The sequence below is a fragment of the Athene cunicularia genome (genome assembly GCF_003259725.1).
Source record: "Athene cunicularia isolate RWA chromosome 6 unlocalized genomic scaffold, athCun1 chr6_part1, whole genome shotgun sequence".
In the NCBI taxonomy this organism is placed as follows: domain Eukaryota; kingdom Metazoa; phylum Chordata; class Aves; order Strigiformes; family Strigidae; genus Athene; species Athene cunicularia.
Genome location: NW_020799105.1, coordinates 6615190 through 6637045, shown reverse-complemented (window position 1 = coordinate 6637045; position 21856 = coordinate 6615190). Strand labels below are relative to the sequence as shown.

Below are 21856 nucleotides of genomic sequence, written 5' to 3'. Positions count from 1 at the left end.
TGTCCCTCCATTTAGGATGCAAAATTCTGCCTTTGGTCTACAATGAATCAGGATTCCCTTTTCCTCTGTCCCATCCACCTACCCTCACCACTCCATCTGTGCTTCCTGTGATGATGATGCTGCGTGTGTCCCAGTCCATCACTTCAGCAAAGCAGCAGCAAATAATATGGCATTCAGGGCTGCAGGTGGTGTTAATGCTTGCAAGAAGCTGGCCATTGACTGTCCACAGATACAGGTAAGATCCAGCACAAGAGATAATATCACCCTGTAACAAAGCAAGAGGCAATGTTTCAAAATCCTACATTCATACTCCCTAAGGGCTGATTATAAATTACAGAGCTACTCTGACCTTTAGTTTGCTTCTGGGCAGATAATGTAAACCAGAGAAAGTAAAAATGACAGTTTTTTCTCATGAAAAAATTGACAATTTTACATCATAGAAACCCAAAATAACCATCTCAGATTTAGCAAGACAATGAAGAAACAAAAGGGTTTTAAATTTTAAAAATTAAAACATTTATTTAAACATTCCCTTTCTACTTTCTAGAAAATCCAGGCTTTTAGTAAAAAAGCAGACTGACAGACTGACCTAGCTACTGTCAGGGACAAGGACAATGACTAGCACAGGTTCTGGGCCAGGACTAGTGCCCTTAGCTTTTACAAATAAGCATGCTCTTAAACAAGGACATGGTGTTCACCTGCTTAGCTGGGAAGCCTTTGGTGATTTCACAATCCTCCTCTGCCCCTCACAGGGAGCTTAATGTCATCGCATTTTTAGACTGTGTTTTGCATTTGACCAACAACCAGCTCAGCATTCAGCGACCTGCACTTCTGATGCAGAAAACATCCTTTGCAACTGAATCTTTCCTCTCCCTTCCACGCAGGTGCATAGTCCTACCACAGACTGCACTTAAGGAGCAAATACACAGGTAATCCCTTAGGGGCAAGAAACACACAGAATGACGAGCCAATGCTGCAATTTGAAATTATCTTATCAAAAGTGCATTTTGATGAAGTTACTAACTGAAATTCCACCTGATCTTGCCACCCTTGATGAATACTAAGAATCAGCTAAATAAAACACCATCAGCAAAGTAATCTAATTCTGGCAAAGGCCTGTGTGCCCTTAAATTAGCAGCATGCATCTGGTTTAAATCAACTAACACCATATTTCACCCTTGCCTGATCTGGGGCCAGGGCTCTTCACACGGCAGGGCAGAATTCTGAAGGTAAAACAAGGATAGCGCATTCGAAACAGAGTTGCCAATAATTAAAGAGATTAAATTTCAGCTACCTTATCTGCATGAGAGTCCATAATGTCCAGGCAATTGGTAATGATCGACAGTGTTTTTCAGGTCTAGCCCAGGATTTAAAACTAACTGAAATCATTAGTTACAGCAAGCTTTTACAGTCGTCCTCAGCTTATTAAATTTTTGGGACAGCCTTTTCATTTTGTGTCTACGTGATACAAACACTATGAGATTTGGGTCTATAAATGGAGCTTCTAGAGGCTCAAGCAAATATAAAAACCAACAATCACCCAGCAAAGAGCTGTATAGGATTCTTATTTCACAGAAAAGTACATGGTTCAGAAATTTGTTTCCTTCAAAACTTTGCTTCAAATCACTCTGAATTTTCCAGGAATAAAACCTTGTCATCAAACATGTAATTTTGTGTCAATCAAAATATTTCATTTAGCACAATGAAAACATTTTGTTTCTATCTTCATGTTACAATATATAAATCTATATAGAAAATGTAAACAGGAACATATTTCAGAATTAAGCATCCTGTTCTGCTAACATCAAAAAGAATTTTTTCATCCACAACATATGGAACATTTAATCTTTTTTTCCTTGAAGTTTCAGTCATACTTCCCTGAGGTTTTTCCCATTTTAAACAAATCTTTCTGTGGACTATGGTCCAATCAGTTTAATCAGTTGCACTCCAACAAGCTGGAGAACTGTGCTTGGTTCAATCACCAGACTTTTCCTGGCACAGAGCACCTCATTTTGGAGAGCTCAGGAAGAGGAGCTACCAACTAAAACGTCTGCTGTCAATGATGGATTGGTACATAGAAAGGAGAGGACTCCATCCTCCTGGAGTCTCAAGCCCATGCTCTGTGCCAGCCACCCACTCATTTCTGAATGCTTGGCACTGCTTCAGCTGACTTCATAAGAGATTCCCAGGATATTCTGAACTGGCCTGCTGAAACCACTGGCCATTTTACACTAACCAGGACCCATGGGCCTGGCAGCTGAGCTGGCACTGAACAGACTACTTAATTCCCACTCTCAGTTACTAGCCATCAGATTTCATGGTTATTAAAGCTCTGATATGAGATGACTGTTTTGGCACAGATTAAATAGAGAATGTCTGCCTGTTTTCTTATTGCTATGAACTTAATTTTGTCTCTCTTGGTACAAGCTCTAGTACTGAATCCAACCTTGAATTGTCTGAGAAGGTAGAAACCTGCTCTAGTATCTTACTAGAGACAGAAAATACAAATGCGCAAGCAACATTTCTGGGAGGTAGAAGTTTGGGAAAAAATCTCAGTAAAATCCAGTATGGAATATTTTACTACCAACACACATGCAGTTCTATCTAGGCACAGACCACAACAGACTAATACCCGCTGCTCTCAAGAACTCCACACACACCTGAAAATAGAAGAGAAAACAAAAAGCCAACACTGTCACCACAAAGGTGTAAGGCAGTTGTCAGCTGAGGTGACAGACTGAGGTCTAACATGTCTCAGCTGACATTGCTCTGCTGCATGAATGTCAAGAGAAATTAATGAAATAATGGAGGTAATAAGGTTATGGGTGAGCCAAATCCAGGAGCTACTAGGGTAATACTTCATTCTCCGTAAACTAAAAGTTGTTTAATCCTGCATTCACCCATCCAAAGATGCCTCTACTTAGCAACTCAATCTAAGATGTTGCTTTTAGTGCTCGCCTCTCATCATTAAGAACACTATTAGCAATCTCTGTAGAAAGAAAAAAAATCAATGTATCAGACTCAGGATGTTTTTATGTTGGAAAGAGCACCCATTAAATTATCATGAAATGTTCATGGATACATCAGAAGAAAGATGATAAATGAAGATCTTACTGTTGAATTGTTGATGGCAACAGAACAGAGGCTTGCCCCATGGGCAGGAAGCTGGTTTCTGTACGTCAGCTGGTTCAGGTCCCAAATGATACAGGTTCTGTCATCAGATCCACTCACAAAGATGCTGTAGGTCACAGATGCAGCAAGGCAGGTCACTGCCTGAGTGTGCCCATATAAAGCCTGGTGGGGAAAAAGCAACCAAGAAACCACAGCAGAGGGTGACTGACTGACTAGGGAATCACAGTCCTACTGGCATTTGTTCAGTAAGAACAAGCAACCTAGTCATTCTTTGGAGAACTGAAAAGGGTATGAGGGGGAAATAGCAAAGCATCTTATAGAATCATCCTTGTCCTCAACTCGTGGTTGAGGAAAGTTGAGGATCCAAGAGATTATATAACTTGCCCCAAGTTGCACAATAACTCAGGGCCTTTGGCATACATTTCAGATTCTATGACAGTGCTTTTTGCTCAGCAACAAAACATCATTTGTCACTTCAGTCCATGCAGTTTTAAGTAAAATTTATGCTTGAAAATGACTATTTCTCAATATTTTAAAAACATTTGGAAATAAAACTTATCAGGATGTGTATCAGTGACCTTCTCAGTCTTATCTTTCTGGTTTTCTGAACAAGTACTAGTATTTTTCTGATTTTACTTAAGAAGAAAAACAGCATTTGGGGAGAAATTTTACTTTAAACCCCTATAGGAATTCCTTTCTCTTTCATCATTGCACAACATTCTTTTTTTGTTGTTATTTTAGAGGTTACAGAGACATAAGGAATGGCCAGTTTAATTAGCCTTATTTAAATAGTTTCATAAAAAAAGACTACACTTTAGGCAATTTCACAGCACAGACAGAAGTCATGGATTGAAGTATACCAATTACAATTGTTTAATGCAACATTCTCAAGTGACAGCGGTATACATTTCTGCTGCATAACCACCAATGACAGTAAAGCCTGCAGGATAACAGAGGAAAAAGCCCTTCACAGATTTCCTAAAAAGTCTTTCAGGGTTCAATTTTTAGCTCTCTTACTGTGAAAAATCAGATCCACCAGTTTTAATGTTGGTTTTAACAGTAAATGCATATTCCCTGCTGGCTTTCTCTACATGACATAATTAGCAAATCTTTAGTGTCTGTCCCAGTTCAGCATGGAGCAGGAGAGCCACATGTCCTGGATGATTTTTGCAAACACATCTCATACGCTTTTCCAGCGTGTGACTACAAAACTGAACCCTTGCTGGCTAACATGTGCTGCCACTTGCCAAGGTTACTAGGACAACAGTATTCAAACTAATCCACTGGTGAAGAAGCCAAGCTGCAGCAGGCTATGTGCTACTGAAGGTGACCTGCAACTGGGAGGAATGAATTTCAGCCTGTGATTGATTCCATTCACAAGAACTGTTGACTAAAAATACTGGCACAAAATGGGGTCTCCAACAGTGGGTTTCAGAGGTCAGAAACACTCTCAACTGAGCATAGAAAAGAAGGCTCAGCAACAGCTTTGGTCTGGCTGTAGAACAGGCTCTTTACAAAGGACTGGGCATAACCCAGTGCCTGTGCTAAAGAACTGCACAAGACCTCTGCAAAAAAGGGCTGGGACAAGGCATGTTTCAGGAGCTCCAAATTTCATCTCCTTCTTCCAAGGCAAAAAAGAAAATTGACTCACTGTTACAGCATCCAAACTGCCAAGTCAAGCCAAGCTAAGCTCCTGCACAAGTTTTAATAAAACCCCTTTTTTCTTGTATTAACCTTGAAAGATCCTACCTGGTAGTGAAGTGCTTTAAATAAAAGCTGAATGTGGAATAGAGGGCTATATCTTAGCCCAGTTATAATCCACCAGTGTCTCAATGCATGTTCATGAAAAAAAAGTCACATGCTTTTAGCTCTCTACCATCTTCTCATTATCACTTTGCAAAGACTGACAAATTTTCCCTTAATGGGAAATATCCTGCAGCATATCTGTAGAAAGAACTGTGAGGCCTATCTCCAGGGTAAATTCACAAGTATCAAAAGGCAAAAAAGACGACCAGCTTCACTGCAGGAATGCTTAGTTCATCAAAACTTTAACCAAGTTTGACCATCCAACTTAACTGGCTTGCATGGACACAGATACTTCACAGCTATGCTCAACACCTCCCTGAGAGGTGGGTGTGGCAAACAGCACAGGTTGCCTGGATGCTTCTCCTAGTCTAGTGTTTTATTTGGTGCAGAAATTCTGGGGGCTGGATCACATGGATTACTCTGCTCATGAACACTGAGAGAACTAGTAAATTGCATGGATCAATACTGAGGCTATTACACTCAATCTTTAGTGTTCCACAAAACTGTGGAAGCAGCCCCTGCTAGAGAGGGAAAAGTGACTTTTTCTGCTGAAATATTGTTTCTGTACTTTACTACATTCCAAACCAGAATGTGTCAGTCCCATGAGACAGCTGGTAAGTGAATAGCATCCACTTTATAGCACATCAGCTTTACTTAAGCAAAGCTCACTCTCTCAGGAAAGATGATACAATTTTTTTGTTCAGCAGAAAAAGCAGCCACCATGAAACAGTGAATTACATGAAAGCAGCAAGTAATTCACTGGAAGACATTTAGAACCATAGTTCAGATTTACATCTATGCCAGTCAGTCATCAAAAATGCCTCTGCTAGCAAAGAGAAGGAAGAAATACAGAATTTGTCATTGCATGACCTCATGCTACTTTCTGGACTTTGGGTAATACCAGATTAATCACAGAGGAGCACATCAGCAAAGCTGATTTTAGATAGTTAAAAGGGAAGGCATTATACTGGAGATAAAAGCCTGTTCAAACAGTTGCTTGAAACTCAAACTGATCCCCTGACTGGTATTATTTTGATGTTGATAAAGATTACTGTTTTTACTTCTCTCTACTATGTTTTATTTCATTTCTATGTCCATGTCCTAGTTTAGAATAACCAACTGGATTAAAAGGTCATCACTGAAGATCTGGTCTCATATTTCTGGCTTCTTCTCAAGCAGGAAACATCATAACATCAGACAGTTTCCCTCCTAATTTCAACACACAAGAATTCCATATGAATGAAGATCTAAATACTTCTCTGGAATCCCAACAGACATGGAAGTTTTCAGATCATTTAATGACAAATATATGTTTTGGCTTGGGGTACAGAATGCACTGAAATATCATCTGAATATCCCTCCAGAGCAAATAAACAGAAGAAGCTTCTAACACTTGGAGACCTTGCTGATCAGTGAGCCCTTTATTAGTTTGCCTAAAATTATCAGTGTTTTCTGTCTCTTGATTTCTGATGGAAAAAGGGGCCCATACTGCCTTTCAGATATGATAGAGGTGTACTGTAGCTTTATTGTAAAGCTGAGAACTCACCATAGCTGAACCACACAAGTTTTGCATGAGAATTTACTTTTGTAAATGAAATAGCACTTATACATCTGTTTGATGACTATAGATGAGTTCCAAATCAACTACCACTAAAGGACTCTGGACAATGAGGACACAAATGATATCATTCTTATTGGATGCATCCCTTCCTCATGGAGTGACATAAACCTTTTATGTTCTGAATTCAGGTTGAGAGAAAAGAATCAAGAACTTTGCCTAGCTGAGCCTTCATCTCCATCAGGTAGGTTTGCATGGTGTTTTGGAGATCCTGTCTGTTGCTGTAGCACCCAAAAAGAGTAATAAGCATCTCCAGATGATACTGATTTTGAAAATTATGCAAGGGTTGGCTGTACTTCAAGTGAGGAAAGCATACACCTTCTCTTCACTGTTTCTTTGATCATGATAAACTCTGGAAATGCTACCAAAGTGGAAAAAAAAGCCAAACAGAGTTCATAACTAGAACCTGCAGGTATAAGGTATATCAGCTCCTGACCTAATAACAAGTTGTCACATGATACTGCTGATTATTGGGTTTTTTCTGCCTTCTTGATTCACCCAAATGTGTTTCCTCTGCCTGTCATCTGAGAGAAAGAAACTAATCTTTTGGATTTCACTGTTTCTATAGCAAAAGAGCCACAGTACTGACCTGTCTCAAGTTTAGACATTTCACCTTGTCCTTGATCAAGGAAAATTCCCAGACGCACACAACCGAGCTTGTTCCAGATGTGATTATGGTAGTTGCTGAAGGACATACAGCGCAGAGGCACTTTCCCCAGTCTGCCATACACTCAAACGTAGTCATGTTCTGTACAGGAAAGAAGATTAAAGTCATATGCTCATCTGGTGATGCCACTGGCAGATTCCATTTTCAGAACTGAGCCTCCATTTCTTCAATTCCAGGAAAGAAAAGCTCATTTTAACCAGTCTATGCTCACAGCACAGCTGCACATGTACATGCACAGGCTTGTGACTGCATGCAGCTGTGCCATCCTCCAAGGGCCAAACAGGAAAGCTGGACAAAGGTCGGTGTCTTATGTCTTAGGAGACCTGAGTTCCAATCTCTCTGTTGCCACAGACTTCCTACATAACTTCAGGCAGCTCATTCAGCTACCATATAGTGACAGAATGCAAACATTCAATGTAGATTAAACAGAAAGCTCAGGAGGTGACAGCCACTGCTAACAGAGTTAGTGCCAGGCTCTGAAATCCTCCTCTTACTTGGATTGAAAAGTCAAAAGCCAAAGCACTAAATTCCGTTCTGTGCCAATGGCTCTGTTAGCAGCACCCAAACAAGCCTAAACCAAGTCAGGTCTATTACACATTGCTACAATTATAGCACAAACATCCTTCTGCTCACATTCTGCATTAGCTCTCTCCCACACAGCAGAGACAACACTATAGTACTAATGATTCTGGTGAAGCTGGGTGACACAGCTACAAAAAACTATACCACAGACAGAACAAACCTTTACCTACTTACAATGAGAACAAAAAATTTCTTTGAAATGTCCAGAGACACTGTTGGTGTGGAATGAACTCAAGTTGGACTCCCAACTACTTCTCACAGTGACTGTAATCACACTCACTACGCTCAGTGCCACTAGGCTCAGTGACAATCAACTTTCGAAGAGACAAAAGAGGTAATATAAACCTACAGCAGCATTATGAATTGCTAAGCACTGATTTGAAATCAAGGGAGAAAACTCTCAATAATTTTATACAAGGAACAGAAACTAAAACACATCTCATGGCTTTTCCACTTCCATTGACTGTGGGTATGTCTGTAAAAAAAAGATGTGGCTTGCACAAATACCCAAGTCAGTATCTTGCTGAATGATGTATTCTGCTATTCTGGTACCCAAGCTAACTCAGATGTCTTTTTGTATTGTAACATTGTTTCAAACACATCCAAAAATCAGTATGGCTGTGATAGAGGAAGAAACTAGATCTGTCAAGTGCTCTAACAAGTAGTGTGATGACACAGAACGTTGGGGGTTTTTTAACATCAAAGAAGTAAGACTATTAACTTTCCAGAATAGAAGATATTATTTTGAATGAATGAACTGGGCTAAGCTTGGGAGCAAGAAGGAAACTGACAGATGGTCCTATTTTAATTCCAGCAGAAAATTCTGCAAAATGAAATTTCTAATCAGTGGACAGAAAACCTTGTGTTGTCCTTACAACCTATGAAATGGGGTTTCCTCTTCATTTTGATGAACAACACAGGCACTGGAAGGAAAATATATAATTTATAAATTTCTCATTGATACAATTTGGTGGGGAAATGCCACATTTTTTTAGCAATGTAGAGTGACTTTTGGGATATCCAACTTGAGATTCATCAAGAAGTTTGACTGTAAGAAAGTCCTATACAGCATCCTCTGAAATCAGCTCCCCAGTATTCTCTGAAATGGGGGCCCAAACCAGTCAAAGTCCACAACATACCATTTCTGGAATTCTTAAATCTTACTTACCTTCTCAGACCCATAGTTGCCAAAGCAGCACGTGAAGTCCTCAAATCCCCAGCAGAATGTTTTGCTCCAAAGAGGAGGAATCAAAACTTTATTTTTTTCAACAGCCAGAATGCCTTTCTCAGTATGAACAATGTGCCCAATAGCTCCCTTGGGATAGTCTGACAAGACAGAGAAGATATTTAATTCTGTTGTTCTTAGAGCACTTATGTTAACTTTCCTCCTTGCACAGCCTGTGTGGTGAGGCTGGCAAGACCTACAGCTGGGCTCAGTGCTGTGGGCAGGCCCACAGACAGAAATCCACTCTACAACTGAGATTCCAGACAGGAGAGTGGAAACAGTCATCTCCAATAGAGCACATAAATCCATGCAGATGATGTGCTCCAAAGGAGGTGGTTTAACAGCAGTGCCATTAAGCTCCTTTTCATTGGCAGACTGCCTTATGCCATGCACTACAGAGGATGCTGGGCATGTCACCAACAGCCTCTGTAGTACTGCCATGGGACCCCACTGTCCCCACAGATGTGTGATATAAAGAACTCCACCATGTGATGAAAAAGTAGACACACTGAAATTTTCCAGGCTTCTTCATGGTAAGAAAAGTAGCAGACTAACAAAAAGATGAAGAAAAAGAAAAAATTTGAAGATCGACAAGTGGAGAAAGACAGTATTTACTTTTCTGTTGAATATAAAAAGAAAGAATGCAAATGGAAAACAGTGAGCTTTATGTTTCAATTTAACATATTCAGAATGCAGAAGAGAGAAGAGATTTAGGTGTCCTATAAAAAAAAAAAAATCTGTTCTGAACTCTACAACATAAGTTTCAAGATTTCTCCTGAGTATTTGTTTTCAATGCCCACTCACAATACACACGCACAAATAACAACTGGCAGAAGGAACCTTAAGTGTATCAATTCATACAAAGCTGTGCGACTATTATTGTGCTACTGAAAATCCATATTCACCCTATCCAAGAATTCTGTATTTATTAGCTCCGAAAATGGAGCACAGCCCCTGCAGCACCTTTTATTGTAACTGGTAAGAGTTTCAGATTTTGCAGGCTGCTCATAAAAGGAGGAAGAATTCCACTTGAGTGAAGGGACACCACAATCTCTCTTCCTGATGAACTTTTCCCTTGGGCATTCCTGGATGGATGTGGTTTTGAGAAGAGCTAGAACAAAGGAATGACATTGAAAAATGAATCTCTATTTGCCAATCATGCAGGAGACACATCTCTTTAGATCCTTAATCACAGACTTCAAGACTATTGTACATGAATCTCTTCATTAAAATAAAATCTTACCCTTAGTACATTTTCATTAGACTACATCCCTTCCTCACAGAGCTAATCCCAGCAATTCAGGAGAAGAAATAAAAGTAAAGGTGAGACTTTGAGCTGCTTTTATTTGGCTGTACCCATTGCCATACTAGTGGTTACTCATGTGACTGTACTGAAGGATCAGAAATCAGATTTGATGCCACAGCTGTATGGCATACAACAGGAACAGTGTGATTAGAAACTGGAATCATACACATGTGTATAGGGACATACTGATGTAGTACACAATCTGAAGTAGTCAATAGCCCGTCTTTCCGCAGATTTAAATCAGAAAATTTCTCTAAGTTTCTACTCTTTCTTTCCTGTTGAAATACTACAATATCAAAATAAATTATGCTCTCTACTCTCATGACAAAGTGGTACCTGCTTTGGTATCTGTCCAAAGTTGCTGATAAAACCCAGAATGGTGCTCTTAATCAGAGGATCTTTAATGTTATTGAGGTCCATCTTGTCTCCGTAGAAGTAAGGATGATAGGTGTTAACTGCCTCCACCGCAGCTGAGCCATGTTGCTTGTGGCCAAAAATCAGATCTATCCAGCGATGGAGGTGTGCACTAACATAGTCACTTTCCAGTGCCTGAAATTAATTCAGTAGAGTGTATCCATTACAAATGCATTACCACTTTCTAATCCCTGATAGAGACCTAAATTATGTGCAAGTGAGTCCTCACACTTTCAGTTCCTCCCGTACCACCATTCTCAGTATATCCTTATAAAATGTGACCGAAGATGAAAGGTGGATCCCCAAAGGAAAAGGAAGGGCAGAATGCAGCATGCTTAACTTAACAGACAGCAGGAGTAATATCCTCAGAGACAGCATACGCAGGTTCAGCAAAGCAAAGTGCAACCACACCACAGATATGGGCACATCCTTCAGCTTCCAGCACGCATTAAAGCCTGTGCTATCCTGTCTTCACCAATACTGTTATAAGAGGGTTTCAATAAGCAAAACATTTATTAGCATTTGGTACCACCACATTGCTCTATAGATAAGCCAAAGGTGAATTTGTATTTGTAGAAACACGCCTTAGTTATGAAGCACATGAGTAGCAGAATCTTTATTTGAGAAGATACATATAAACATAGATTGGAAAGGGAGATGACTAGCAGAGGGGCTTTAAATTGGGTCTGAAGGATACAGCAGGAGAGGCTGCATGCCATGAACCAGCCAAGAGAATGTAGAGCTTGTAGTGAAATGGCAAGGGATGCTGTAAGCCAAGACAGGGAAGGGGTTTTGCAATTGGGGTGCAGTGGGGCAGCTGTATGACAGAAGCTTCAAGACTTCCTGGGTTTGATCAACAAACATTTGCCACACTTGCAGGGCTTAAGCAAAGATAGTCACAGCACCAGATTTCCTCATCCTGGGAAATGCAGGGTCTGAACTTTTCTCCCCCAAATAATAAATGGTTAACTTTAATTAGATTTGCCACCCATAGTGACAGGTATGTGGATTAATGAGATCAGAAAAAACAATTACTACTGAAGAAGACTGGGAGGGATGCTACAAGGCAATACATCTACCCCAGTGTGGGCTCCCTCAAAAGCTCAATGTAATCATAGTGGAAAACTTGTGCTTGGAAGACCCAGACAGGAAGTTCATAAGCAGTGGACACAAAATTTCAACTGAACCTTTGCCCACCTCCAGGTTAGTCAGCCTTACCCATGAGGCTTCACCAAATGCTACTGTCCCTGCCATCACCTGCATCACCAAATTTTTATGCATTCCCAAGTGGCCTTGCCCAATGATTCAAGCAGCAGTGTTAAGTATTATTAAAAATACTTTCCTATCTCCAAATCATTTGACTGAGCAATACTCCCTGATGCTCAGTTAAAGGTCTCCCAAGCAGACCATCCCACCCAAAGCACAGCAGAAATAAACAAGCTAATGGGATCCAGAACAATGGCTCATTTCACAGAGCAGACAGTTAGCCCAGTGCAGCTGGTTTAAATGACCCTGCCCACAGTTATAATGATCACAGGGCAGCTCAGAGAACAAGCACAGCGTACAATCTGTCCCCTGCAAACAACAGGAAAACACTTATGAACAGACTCAGAACCCATCCTCATTAATAAAAGCAGTTAGTCCATGAATTACAAACTGTAAATTTTGCCTGGCGTTACTGCCAGAGCAAAACAAAGCAACCAACTGAGCTGCAACTGTGCAGCCTCTCAGTATTTCACTGAGCACTGTGACAAGCCCAGCCAGGGAGGGAGAACTTGTGGTCTAAAGAGGAAGTAAATAATTTCTTTAGTAGACTAGATTCCTAACATTAAACATGAAACAAGAGCTACTCAGAGTTTTATGTCAAGAACAATTCTTTGCTCTCACATTATTTAAAGCAATAGCCAAATCTCAGAACAGTGTTGTCCTGGGTCTGTTTAATGCACCAAACTCACTGTGAATCCTCCTGAAATGACCATGATACCAGTAACAAGTACATCCAGTCTTGTGATTTCAGAGGAGACAGAAACCTTCATGTTTCAGAAGATCACTAACTCTTTACTTCAGGGTTAGACACTTCAGGGTTAACTTTCCCAGGCAGGTTAATCAACTTTTTTCCACAGCAAGATTTTTTGCACCCTCCTGTGTAACACCTAGCACTAGCTATGGTTGGAGAGAGAATATTGCACTGTCTGAACATGAGATCTGACCAGGTCTGACAAATCATTAAGAATATGAGTCTATAAACATGATCTTTCATGTGCTAAACTGCTCCTATTTCAGATTTGAATTAATTTGTAGAAGTTGTGTGGCTTTATCAGCTGTGCCAAAGTTATCAAATAGTACAGCTCAGTGGAAGCAGATCTGTAGAATAGAACAGATGGTAGAGAGGGCCCAGTATCCACATTACAGGCACTGTGGGGGCTTTACTTCAAATTAGATCTAGTCTGCTCCCACAGGCTGAATGCCACCAGCATCTGGAGTACACAACTGGAGTGCAGCTTTTGGTTTCATTTCATACAAAACAAATCTAGTTCACACAATCTGAGATCACTCTACAGTGAGGGTAAAACCATGCTGTGTACGGATGACTGATAGATTTATTTCCAAACTGCACTCTTACTCCTACGTACAAGGCAAAAGCAGACTTTCCCCATTGTATCTAAGTGCCTTCGTAGTGCTCACCGTTACACAAGCAGTATGGAGCACCGCTCAGTATGTTACACTCCAAACAAGCCACAACATGAGACAGCATTTCTCCCTATGTTTTTCTTTAACAAACATCAGAGTAAAATTGCAGCAGCTTTTAGGCATCCATTGATTTCTGTCCACAGTACCTCTGTTAGGGAAGGACAGTGTTGTCTTTCTTATGTTTGGGAAACTGGAGAACAGAGACTAAGCACCTTAGAAGGTCACAGAGAGAGCATGAGATAGAACAGCAAAAGGAACTAGAGAGCCCCAAAACCTCCATGCCTTCACTGGAGTCACTGGGGAACACCAGGGAACTATTGCATGTTTGACCTCAGTGGCCAAAACCTATTTGCAGTGGGTACCACTGAACTGCGTCCCTTCAAGGGAAGGAATCGGGCACTCCCTAGGCTGAACTCTTAATTTTAGCAAAGACTGTACTTCCAGCAGCAAGTCTGCAGTGCACACAACTCTTACATAAGGATCTCCTTCCTCACAGTAGATGTATCAACATGTGATTACAGGCACTGATAAAAGCTCAGGTTTCTCTTCCCTTCCACTACCTTTCAGTGTGACTAGAGCTCTGAGCCTCTAAATGCAGCTTCAGAGATGTCTGATTCAGTAATACCTAATACTGTGTATGTACAGGAGCTTAAACAGTCCGAACATGGTTCTTAACCGCTCTGCATCTCAGTTCTTTGGCACAAGCATTCTGTCCTTACCCCCTTAAGCTAATAGGTTGCAAAAAGTCAGGGGACAGAGAAAAAAGAAAACTAGGTTCTGAGGGAAATTCTGACAGTGAACAGTGTTTTCTTTCCAAATCAGAACAAAAAACTCAACTCTCAAGTTTTCTCATCCACCCCACCCCCCCACCCCACCCCCCTTCTAAATTTGGAAAAATTGCATCCTTTTATTTCAGTAATAATGAAGCTATAAACCATACAATATTAGTTATAACAGCTGCATCATAAAGTATTTTAGTTCAGCCTGTAATCTAATATAAACATTGCAATGAAAAGACCATTTTGAAATGTTTTCATAACAAAGACAGTAAGTTGAAATGATTTATTGAGGCATTTTCTTGTTACTAGTGACACTCCCATTTCAATCTGACTAGTTTTCTGGTGAAAAGTCTTGCATACGTTTTTTTTCCAGGCAGGTCTACTTGTTATGTGCTTGTCAGCCCAGTAATACTGGGTGATCAGAGTTACACAGGTAACTGCTACAGAAGTAAAAAGTAAAACAAAGAACAAGATCAGTGTAGCTTCTGTAAATGGACTGTATGCTGTAAATTCAATGTACAGGCTTAGGTTACTAAACTGTATGTCAACACACCACTGAGTCAAGCTACTAGGCATGGAGACACTTGCACTTGCTAATAATAGTAAGCAGCTATTCTCCACACCACATAGCTTGGAGTATCAATTCACAAGCTTTTATGTATTGAGGCAAGAGTCTGGAGCAAAAAGTCATAGGTGACTCCTTTCAATCACATTTTCAAAATTATAAAAAACAACAATTTTAGTAAGTATATGTGAAAGCTATCCAATTCAAAATAGGTAAAGTAGCAAGGTAGAAATTTAACTTATTTTAAAATTTTTTTTAGCATTATTGTTTTGACACATATTTAAAGTGAAGTGTTCAGGTCATGAATTCACAAGAGACTAAAGGAAGCCTTTTAATCAATTAAACAAAAAAATGAAATATCTCACTATATATTCAACAGTCCTACAAAAGAAACAAAGACAAGACTACTACATAAAAAAGTAGGTAAGCACAGGCTTAGATCATAGTTCACTCACAGGAGTCACCTGAACATATGTGAATGAGTCCAGAGTTGAACAGGCCCGCTCTCAGCTATTCACAAGCAAAAGTGTTTGCAGCATCAGGAACCTATGCAGACAGCATGGGATGCAGGCACTACAAAGCACTGACTTATCTTTGGAATACAATGTTTTAACAACAATTAATTCTCTGAAAGATATGCAGATGATGCACACTACCAGGAGTCTGTTCTCTTAAAACTGGTTTAATAGAAGAGAATTTTCTTCAGGATGGATTCACAGCCCATAGAGCATCTATAAAGGATTTTTTTGTAGTTGTTTTTTAAACATGGATAAAAATGTCATTGCTAAACATGGGGCTAACGCTAGATTACTGACAGCACCCAGATGGCTGCAGGGAGAAAGAGATGTAAGAAGAGGCCAGAATAAATAAATCAAACAGATGTGTAGGGTCTCAAGAGGGAAAGGAGAGACACTTTAGGTATGAGGAGTGGAGCCATACAGAAATTCTAAATATAAGGGTATGGAAAAGGAGATTTGTATGCATCACCAAACAATGAAGATAGTCCCCTTTCAGTTGTCTCTGTACTGACTTGAAACAAGGTATCAAGACATCAGAAAGAATAAAAGGAGGATTAAAGAGAATACCAAAGAAAAACATGTAAATGATTTATTACTACGGACAATCACAGAAAGTATGGACTCTGGATGCAGCACAGAACTGCAAAACAAGGGACATGATAACTCGATGGGAGCATGGTGGTTGTTGTCAATGATAAGGGAACAGTGGATAAAAGAATATTTACAAAACAAGAGTATGATTCTGGTTCTGAACAAAAAGTTAAGGCAGTCAGTGAGGAGGTGTCCTGGTTCAGCTAGGATAGGGTTAAGTTTCCCCAGCAGAGAAGGGGGAAGGGATCTCCAGCCAGGGTCAGGTCCAGGTGCGGGAGTGTGGGAACTTTTCCCTTTGTGGCTTTGGTGGCAGGGAGCACACGAGCGAGCTGTCTGTAACCATTTGTGGTATCTCTCTGTATATCTTTTGTCTTGTTTACTGTTATTACTGTTTACTGTTGGTATCATTGCTACTGTTGTTGTTCAGATTGTTTATCACACTGTTGTATTAAATTTCTTCTTATTTTAACCCAGGTTTGTGCCTCACTTCCAGCCTGACCGGCTGAGGGCGGGGGAGGAGCAACAGCAACGTGGTCTCCGGACCCGGCAGGGCTTAAACCACCACAGGAGGTCAGAGACAGGATTTAAACCAGCATTTGGAGAGGTCAGCTGAAGAAAGGGTTATTTAGAGATACCAAAATAGAGAAGATAGTTGTATCCACAGGCTTGTATATAATCATCTACAGAGTGAAAGCTGAACCCCCAAGGGCAGGACCTGCATAACACATGAGAGGTGAGAAGAACCCACTGGGGCAGAAACTGAAGGTACACATGACAAATCAGGATGATTCAATGCCTTGAAAATCATTGCTGATTTTTTTAGTCCCACCAATGCTAACACATATAATCATCATACTTCTTGTACACAGCAGCAACCTACATGGACTCACAAATACAGATTGGCTCCTTTCACCAGAAGAAATCTGATGAGATGATGCAGGGGCACCACAGTACAACCCATTCCCTTTTCCGCTCTAACAAAAAAAGAGACTTGCACCAAGATATTCTGCTGAAAAGTCTGCATTCAGTGCAACAACCTTCATACAGAATTGCCTTTGCACTCACTACTACGTAGCAGGTGACATCATACAGAAGTTAAGGCTTTCTAACTATTAATAGATAGCACTAATTGCAGTAAGGCTCAGGACCTTAAAGCTATTTGCTTTGCCAAGGCTGACTCCATTAAAGGTTGGACTTGATTCAGGGTGAATTGTTAGGCAGACAAGTAGACATGCAAAGCTCAGAACCCACATGAACTCTGCAAAGACAGGATGCTTTTCGATCTAATGTTTTAGTTTGACTCTGGCCTTCAGAGTTTCATTTTCAGTGGGACTCAGTTCAGCATTTTTTCACAAATTTTGATATTCACTGACCTGTCTGTGCAGGAGAATGAATTTATGGGGGTCTCCATCAGCCCAAGGAGGAAGCTGCACATCTCCCAGCACTGTTCCATCCTGCATGCAGCCTTTTGGAATTAAAAAGGCAGAATTAAAAACAAGAATCACACATACTGCAAATCAGAACAGCTTTTCTAAAACACTGAAGTCAAGGAAATTGAGATGATTTTCATAAATGCAGTTTCAGGTTCTACATCAAACATAGCACCATAGAACACTGCAGAACCATTTTCTCCTGGGATTTCTAATACAGTAATAAAGCACTGAGAAGATGTTCTAGTAACTGTTGCCAGTACAGTAAAAATATGCATGTCCTCAGCACAAACCATTTTAGCACTGGCTCCACACTCAGAAAAGACAAACCTGTTGGAACAACTTTCTTTTTATACATAATCCTGGGGTCCTAACTGCCAGATATTCCTCCTAAAGCAGCCACTGGCAGAGATTTTGTTCTCAAGTCCTCTGCAATCTGATTCTTTTCAAAAGGTGATCATATGTTCCTAAATCAGAGCACAGTGTTGCACAACTGGATTAATTCAAATCTAAATTGAGGCTCAGGCCTGGGACTGCTAGCTTCCTTACAGTACAGCAGTGAACAGATTCAGGTTCTTGACTTTGCCTATTGTAAAATGTTCCTATATATTTGTTCCCTATTAGCAAGATTTTGGTGTCTTTTTTAGGTCCCTCCACTTGATTCCACAGAGGTCAGTCTCTGGATCTTGATTTCAGCCAGGCTCTGTTTCTTCCTCTCCTATCAGAATGAAATATTGCAATTACTTCTTATCTTTTAACAATCTTCTAACATCTTTTTCCCATTCTGCTCTTTTCTTAGCATGTCTCATTTCGCTGAGATCTTAAATACAATTATAGCTAGACCTCAATATCATGGGTGAAGTTGCTTTTGCCATCATCAGTTTAGGAAGATTCTTAAGATATTTCTCCTCTACCCATGTTTCCACTACAAAAAGCAGCTTTGCATTGCAAATGATGTTAATTTCCTGTAAAGAGAAGTGAATCAGGACTTACATATTTATTTCTGAATACTATTTTATCTGGATTCTCCCTGACCCTCAATCACTGATGCAGGAAGGTCTAGACAAAAGGGACTGTGATGCTGCTTGAGGCCAGGGACAATATATCAAGTTCATGTGACTTGTGCAAAACCTTTCAAGATGATAGTGAGGACCTGGCAATTTTAATCACCAGAAACATGAGATTATAAAAAACATCTTTCACCAGCACCATTTAACAATTGATCCATCTCCAAAAATCAAATTAATATATTGTTCATAGACACACAGATGTAATGATACAGACCAAATTTACAAAAGCAGCCAAGTACATTGCTTATATTAAAATCCGTCTTTGTCTGACGAAATGTGTAATTCCTTTGCATAGTAACTACAGTTCTTTCTGAGCTGGAAACTTCGTTCTTCTGATATCATTCAGATATCAGAAGCTTGTATTCCTGTAGTCTTATTTTAATAAAAATTGATTGCTCATTGCTAGAGAGCCTCATCAGTCCGTATAGTGCAGGGTCCAACTCTCAACATGTGATCTGGATCTTTTCCTCTGGCAGAATGCTGGTGAGCAGAAGGGGAGCACTGAAGTCCCTCCTACTTACCAAGTTCAAAGTGATTTGCATTGGTCAGGAACTCTGGCAAGTAGAAGAATTCAGGGATGAGTTCCCTGACATCACTCATGTTGTCTCTTGATGCCGATTCCCACGTACTCTTGACACTGTGAAACATCCTGTCTGCAACATCAAAACTCCCACCCTGTCAAATGGAGACAGAGAAAAAGACTTCAGTGTGAATATTCTGTTAATACGTTAAATGTTAAATAAAAATCAGATGCAGAATCTTAGCCAATTCTTCAATAATCCCCTTATCACATGTTTGATTAGGTGATATCTCAAGATCTGTCCTAGCTCTATTTACTGTGATTTTATAGCTGGGGCTGTCTTAGTTGATATGTAGGTTGAGAATACCATAAAGCCTGAAGTCTTAGCATAGCTTGCAATAACACAGAGGCAAGCAGAAATTATCATGGGCATCCTAGGAATATCAGCATACTCATTATTAATGCTTCTGAAAGCAATTCATTCCTTTCATCCCAAAGCATTTTGCAAGCAGTAGACACAACTTCAGTGTTTTCAGTTGTGACCCAAATAGTTGTGAACAATCTTATATGCAATTCCCCTGAGAAAAACCTCCCTCTCTCCCTTGGAGAAGTGGGGGTACCACCAAAATAACATTCATCAGATCCAAGCAAACAGGAAAGGCACATTGGGCAGGAGCCCACAGGGACTGTTCATTTCTTATGGGAAGGAGGGAGAGCATAAAGAAAGGAAGAACGTCTGGGTCCTTAGCTGAATCGGTGTGTAAGGAAGAAGAAACAAACTACCTCATATCCTGAGAGCCTTTGAAATGTGTAGTTTAATGAGAGTCAAACACTAGACAAAAGCAGCTTTAGTAGCCCAGGATAACGTTCTGAACTAAGGCCTCAAGAAGAAAGAAAAATATAAAGAATCACTTACTGAATGAAGGGTATATGCCCTACATTGGAACCATACTTCCTACAGGATTTTCTAATGGGATTTCAGATACTGTATGCATTTGTAAAAATCCAGGTTCACTTTTACATAGGGATCCCTACATTGGGCATGAAAGGATTTATTTTAATGTAAAATTTCTACAATAATGGAAACAACCAAAGAGCAATCAGTTTTTGAGATAATTTGAATGAGTTTGTCAGAACGAACAAGCTGTTTCAGAAGAAAGCTGACTTTTTAACTGTATAAAGTGACAGAACCAAATTGTTTCTCAATACCTAGTTCAGGTGCTGGCAGCAGTACAGCTGCCAACTACAGCATGCTCCCAGGCTAAACCAGGTATTTCTCACTGGAGTTAATTAATTTGGACTATGTGTCTGGGACACAACATTATATCTCACTGCCAGTGCTCAAGAGAGATTGTCAGAGATAGAACAAGTATCTCTAAACAGTTCTGCAGTGCAGTGAAAATGTATAATTGCTCACCCTCAACCATTCAATCCTCAAAGCTGTTTCACTAGGCAAAATGAATAAGACAGCAGGATTACAGAATGAAGACACTAAAACCCAGAGGTGATGCAAGAGTTAATCTGTTAATGAATATGAGATGCAGTTAGGTACTGTCTGTGGCTGACCTCTTGGGAAAACTCAATAGCTTTTGGTTAGTTTTCTCTCTGCTGTAGACTGCTGCATGTGCCAGATGAGGAAGATGCTGTCCTGCACAATGACAGTCAGCTGAAGCTTTGACTTGCAATCTATTAAATAGTAAAATAGTATCTAAGCATATTCATGCTGTAAGGATGGGATCCCACTCCCATGGAGCAGATGAACCCTGAGCAGCAGTTCCCACATTGGTTTCTGCCTTTTTGACCACCTGTGTATCTGCACACTTCTGATACAGCTCCTTTGAATCTACAAACTCTGCTAAATCTGGGAACTTCAAGTCAAGAAATAACTTTTGCCATGTGTTTTGTTAGGGAGAAATTACCTTCATGGATAAGATATCAAAATGAAGAAGTCAATAAACCCTAAGTTCTGAAGTCACATCTCCTTGCTTGTCTTTTGAGATAGACTCCCACCAAAAGTCAACACCATCCCTGTCTCCCTTGATGTGAATTCTGACCAGGTTTTTTGTCCAGCCTCACCCATAAATGAGAGTATAGTCCTGCTTTATTTCCTTGTCCTTCTTCCTTATACTACTGACAATTGTGAAGCCTTCCCACACTCACTCAGAGACTGAGTGAAAAAGTGGCTAATCACATGAGTAAGCTTAGACGGAGTTAATCTGATGCACAAGGTCATCTTGTTCTTGATCATTATTAGGCAAGGACCCTTGGAGTCAAATTCAAATTGAAATTAAAACAGAGTATAAGAAGAACTATAAATAAATCAACAGCTAACAAGTATCTCATTGAAGCATATTAAAGGGCTTTGTATATTTAATCTGCACACAGTGTGCTGTGTCTGGTGGTGATTGATGCTTTTTCATCTTTTTTTGCAGCTTTTATGAGAGCTGATGGTAATCTCCTGAGAAACAATATGATTTGTAATAAAAAGATTACCTGTATTAAATAAAAATAATATATACATAGGAAATGCTGTTAGCGCAACAAATCTGGTTAAAGATATTACCACCACGAAAAAATGTGATTTTTTCCCTGGCTGTCTAATTCATTTTAGGGAAAAGTAATATCTTTAAAACTTAAGCCTGTATTATTTATAAAGGAAGCAATAACTGATTTTCCCATTTCCTATATTAATAAATTTATTTGCATATATTTATATCAGAATTAATGAGTTTTCTCTCTCCATGAATGCAAAAACTGCACTGAAAGGGAAAAAGAGAATCAAGAATTGCTTTATGCCTTTAGATTGCAAGACGACATAAACTCTTATGGCTTTTCTATAGCTAGACACAGTAAGCCTCTGTTTTCTTTTCTTTCAGTAGAGGCCTTAGACTGTCATCAAAAATACTGGAAAAATATGCTTTTTAAAATTAAAGTTCAGCAAG

General features: G+C 39.9%; 2 protein-coding genes across 2 annotated transcripts in view; one reads left to right on the top strand and one right to left on the bottom strand.

The window, feature by feature from the left end:
- The window catches only part of WDFY4 (WDFY family member 4), a 147571-nt gene that overhangs the window by 6609 nt on the left and 119106 nt on the right, over positions 1-21856 (bottom strand). The window contains exons 53-60 of the mRNA XM_026851430.1: positions 18916-19069; positions 17268-17359; positions 10673-10885; positions 9994-10141; positions 8974-9131; positions 7146-7304; positions 3115-3294; positions 83-265 (exon numbers count right to left, since the gene is read on the bottom strand). Coding sequence (XP_026707231.1) covers positions 83-265; positions 3115-3294; positions 7146-7304; positions 8974-9131; positions 9994-10141; positions 10673-10885; positions 17268-17359; positions 18916-19069 — 1287 coding nt within the window. The remainder of the gene's footprint in view (positions 1-82; positions 266-3114; positions 3295-7145; positions 7305-8973; positions 9132-9993; positions 10142-10672; positions 10886-17267; positions 17360-18915; positions 19070-21856) is intronic.
- The window catches only part of LRRC18 (leucine rich repeat containing 18), a 39464-nt gene continuing 17750 nt past the window's right edge, over positions 143-21856 (top strand). The window contains exons 1-2 of the mRNA XM_026851431.1: positions 143-235; positions 6688-6740. The gene's annotated coding sequence lies outside the window, so the exon portion shown is untranslated. The remainder of the gene's footprint in view (positions 236-6687; positions 6741-21856) is intronic.